The sequence below is a fragment of the Mobula birostris genome, chromosome 23 (assembly GCF_030028105.1).
Source record: "Mobula birostris isolate sMobBir1 chromosome 23, sMobBir1.hap1, whole genome shotgun sequence".
Classification (NCBI taxonomy): Eukaryota; Metazoa; Chordata; class Chondrichthyes; order Myliobatiformes; family Myliobatidae; genus Mobula; species Mobula birostris.
This window is the reverse complement of record NC_092392.1, coordinates 12,828,795-12,833,584: the sequence shown is the minus strand read 5'-3', so window position 1 is coordinate 12,833,584 and position 4,790 is coordinate 12,828,795. Positions and strand designations below refer to the sequence as shown.

At 42.7% G+C, this 4,790-nt stretch overlaps 1 protein-coding gene across 1 annotated transcript; it reads right to left on the bottom strand.

Annotated features, from left to right (window-relative positions):
* Positions 1 to 364: 364 nt before the first annotated feature.
* Positions 365 to 3,324, bottom strand: sco2 (synthesis of cytochrome C oxidase 2). The gene is made up of 2 exons (XM_072241368.1): positions 3,190 to 3,324; positions 365 to 2,649 (listed from the first exon to the last, which is right to left on the bottom strand). Exon 2 carries the CDS (start codon positions 2,639 to 2,641, stop codon positions 1,424 to 1,426), a length of 1,218 nt encoding a protein of 405 aa, XP_072097469.1. The 5' UTR covers positions 2,642 to 2,649; positions 3,190 to 3,324; the 3' UTR covers positions 365 to 1,423.
* Positions 3,325 to 4,790: the final 1,466 nt, after the last annotated feature.

The following is a 4,790-nucleotide window of genomic DNA, read 5'->3' as shown; positions in this document are numbered from 1 at the left end:
ATCCCAATAATATCGATGAACTGAAATAGCTTTGTATGGAGGAATGGTCTTGGCCATTGTGCAAGTCTAATTCAGCAGCTACGGGAAACATTTGGAGGAGGTTATTGCTGCTAAAGGAGGTTCTACCAGTTATTAAATACAAGGGTTCACATACTTTTTCAAGCCTAGACTGTGAATGATTAAACAATGTGTTCAATAGAGATATGAAAAGTACAATTGTTTATCTGTGCAACTCACACAGAATGCTGGAGAAACTCAGCAGGCCAGGCAGCATCTATGGAAAAAACTACAGTTGACATTTCGGGCCGAGACCCTTTCCAGCCCGACCGAAGGGTTTCCGCCCGAAATGTCAACTGTACTTTTTTTCCACTGATGCTGCCTGGCCTGCTGAGTTCCTCCAGCATTTTGTGTGTGTTGCTTGGATTTCCAGTTTCTGCAGATTTTCTCTTGGTTGTCATTGTTTACGTATTATTAGTTTAGCCAGATTGTGTCTGTCTATTATGGTGACTTAGAGTAAAATCAGACCACATTTCATGAATAGTTCACAAACTTTTTCTTGCAACTGTAAGTAGGTGATTTTATAGCTCAGTTGGAAATTGGCAAGTATGAAATTTGGGCATCTGTAAGTCATGGCTGAAAGAAGATCACAGCTGGGAACTTAAAATCCAAGGATACACATTGAATCGAAATGACAGGCAGGTAGGCAGAGGGGGTGGGGTGGCTCTGTTAGTAAAAAAATGAAATCAATTTTTTAGAAAGAGGTGTAATAGGATCAGAAGATATAGAATGCTCAGTTTCAAGTATTGAGTTTCTGTCTGTCTGATTAGCACCCTGTTCTTAAAGTCTGTTATGTATAGGAATCCAATCTATTGCCCTAACTCTTGGGTCTAATTATACAGACTATATTCCATTAGCTAGATAGAAATAGTAATAAATTTGCAAACAAAATATACAAGTATTGACGAGTTCTGAACGTTTTGAGACATGCACAATCATTTAAATTACTAATTGATCACTTTGACTCAACAAGTGAAGTTATTTCAGACAATTATAATGGAAATTACTAAGTGGATGCTGACACTAATTAATAATAGGTGAGCAACAGAGTTTGGCAGTCAAGTTCCTGAATACTAAACAAATCTTGCAGTTAATCTTAAATCAATATTCAGCTTATAAGATACATTATTATTGACATAAACAATCTGTAATCACTTCACTGAAACTTAACCTCATTTGAAAAAAATAGTTTGATTATTGCCATTTGATCAGATTGTGAGGTTTGGAAAAGTGTTAGACAAAGATTGGGAAGTTGCTTGCAGTAAAAGGCTCTGGGGTCCTAGTCCATTTGTGGAACGAGGTGAACTTGCTCACCAGTAATTGTTGCTAATGTAAATATTTGCCAATAACTTCCCAGTATTTTGTTTCAACCGAACAACTGAACATAGGTTTTCATGTGGCCTCGGATACTCTCAGCAATTTCCTGATCAGTTTTGCTCCTATTGTAGTAATCGACGAAAAGCCCATCAGGGTTGAGAAGGTAGATGATAATGGTGTGATCCACAATGTAATCATTATCTTCATCCTTGGGACCAGCACTATAATATACCCGATATGCCTTCCCCAGCTCCTTAATCTGTTCTGGAGTCCCAGTTAGCCCAATCATACGAGGGTGAAAATCTCTGATGTATTTTGCCATCTCTTCCACTCCATCTCGATCTGGATCCACTGTGATGAAGATAGGTTGGACTGGTGGCAATGTTTTGTCCATGTCCAAAATTTGTACTGCATTGGACATCTTCTCCAGTTCATCAGGACAGATGTCAGGGCAATGTGTGAACCCAAAGTATAGCAGCACCCACTGGCCAATAAAATCACTCTTGGTTTTGGGTCTTCCAGTGTGATCTAATAAGTTGAAGTTACCTTGACCAAGAGCCAACTTCTTCAACTGCTCTTGGCGTCTCACCTTCTCCTGTTGCTTCTTTTCCAAGTGAACGTAGAACCAAAACCCTATCACAGCAGTTCCAAAGAGGCAAGTTATTAGAAGTTTCGTTCGCAGTGTCATCTGTTGGTTCTCAGCAGATCTTCCCGTGTTTGCAGAGGACTTTGAGAATGGTCTGTGGCTCAGGAGGATTAAATTGCCAGGTGTAACAGGCATAACTCTACGAGCTAGATGAGAGGTATTAATTAAATCACGGGTTCTTAACATCCTTCCCACAGCTGGAAATTGCATCTTTTCTCTCAAACATTGACTTGTGCCTTTGTAATTTGTTAAAAGTAGAAGATTTTTCAACGAACAGTTCACAAGCATTCCAGTGATCTGAGCTGACAGAATAGTCGATCTCTTAGTAGGCAGTCCCTTCCCAGCAGAGGAAAAGGGAGCCAATTTTGTACCAAAGTGTTTCAATGCCTTAGGATTACAGTTGTTTGTTATAGACCTGGCCTGTGACTGCCATTCTGTTCCAGTGGTGATCCACTGAGTTCTTGTTCTTAAGTGCCCATTACTCAGCCAGTCCGCATCCCTCAAGAGCATTCTGCCACCTCTGTTTAATATATCCATACAAAAGGCTGCTTGCTTCAGGAACTGGCCACCACTGCCCAGAAGTTCATTCCCCAAAATGTAGGTGCTCAATCTCGCATACATTTTTACATCTATAAAAGAAAAACAGACTCGTGCCAAATCAAACACATGGGAGAAATACTGCAATGATACACAAGAAAACAAATGTAAAAGCATACAAACACACACGAGCAGATACTGTTGAAACTCTGCAAACAAACATGGTGTACAGACCCAACTTACCGCCACTTCGGAGGGTTCTAACTCACCTGGTTACCTACTTTAAGAGATCCACTGACCCACTCTGTAACCCACTGCAGTGACCACTGTCTGTCCTAGGAGCCGGCCCACTGCAGAGATCCACTGATTTACCCTGTAGCCTACTGCAGAAAGCCACTGACCTACCCAGCAGCCCACTCCCACTACAGAGATCCCACTGACCTACCCAGCACCCCGCTCCCACTACAGAGATCCCACTGACCTACCCAGCACCCCGCTCCCACTGGCCCGGCCGACACAGAGTAAAGATCCCACACCCCCTCCCCCGAACCCCAAACCTACTCAGGTGGCGGAGATCCCACCGGGTACAGGCCTCGATCCTTGCTGTTCCGTTTCCCCACGTTTTCGCTCACCCGCTCTGCCGAAACTCTGTGGTATTAACTCCAGTTCTTCTGCACCGCACCCGTTGAAGGTCCTGTCCCTGTCCTTACTTTCCCAGATTTCCGAGATCGCACCCTGGACACCACGTTTGGACGGTGACAAACTACATTTCCCAGGACGCTCCGCGGCTGCGCATGCGTGATGTCTTTGGAAACGTCCCGGATGGAGGAGCAGGTAAGCGGGAAAGGTGTACAGTATAAAGAACATCTTCTATAGTACATTATCACTCAGGGCAGGAAAGAACTAGAGCGTGAAACCCTAAACCCAAAACCCAACCCCAGCCTCAACCTCACAGACGAATCTCTAATCAACACTAAAACTAAACACTAGGCGTTAACATCAAACCTACTAATTACCTAGAGCTATCAACAACCCTACAACCAGCCTCTACTGTAAAAATTAAACACTCAGCCGCTGGAGAGTTATCAACCACCCATCCTCAAACCTGTCTTAACTAAATAGTCCAATGATTCTCACTATTCCCATCTCCATGCTCTGAACTTCTATTCACTAGCCCTTTTTCCAATCTCTAAACGGTTTTATATTTTCTCCACAACTAGTTATAATGTTTCCATGTTCCTAAGCACTCCCCAGTTCTCCAATACTTTTGTTACCCCATACCCAATTACCTAAAACTACCCCATTCTCAATATCCCCATCTTTCATCCTCCTCATCCTGCCTACGGTCCTTATTCCCAAGAAGGTGTGACCTTATAAAAATGTTTAAAACCATGAGGGGTATAGATAGGATGAATGTACTTGGTCTTTCTTCCAGGGAAGGGGAACTAAAAACTAAAGAGCATAGGTTTCAGATAAGAGGTGAAGGATTTAAAAGGGATCTGAAAGGTAACTTCTTTCAGAGAGTGGTGCATAAATGAAATGAGCTGACAGTGAAAGTGTTTGAGGCACAACAACAATATTTAAAACACATTTGAATAAGCACCTTAACAGGAGGGTTTTGGAGGGACATGGGCCAAGCTCAGGCATACAGGACTAGGTTGGTAGGCATTATGGTTAGCATGAATGGGTTGGGCTGAAGATCATGTTTCCGTGCTGTATTCCTTGATTTTATGGCTCTATTCCAATTTCCTGATTTTATAGCTCTTCCAACTCCTTGACTGTCTTGCACTGCCATAACTGTTCTTTCCTTTAGTTAGTCCCTAGTTTGCCGTAAGCTATTCCATTCTTAATTCCCTGACCATTCCCAACTCTCCAACTGTTCCTATCCCTCATCCTCAAGCCCCAACTGCCGTACAGTACTGCCATCCTCAGTTCACTGACTGCACTGCACATCACCCTTGCCTGAGAGCAAGTAACAGTGCGAAGAGTGATCAGACCCATTTTAGCACATCTACACTGTTCACCTCTACATGTAATTCTTTTTTGATTTCCTACTCTCCCAATCTCTAACCATTAAAAAGACATTATAACCAGCATCTCCCAATCTTAAATACCCAAAAGCATTAAAACTAACCCTTTCCCACTTTCAAACAACACACACACAATGCTGGAGGAACTCAGCAGGCCAGGCAGCATCTATGGAAAAGTGTATAGTTGACGTTTTGGGCCGAAA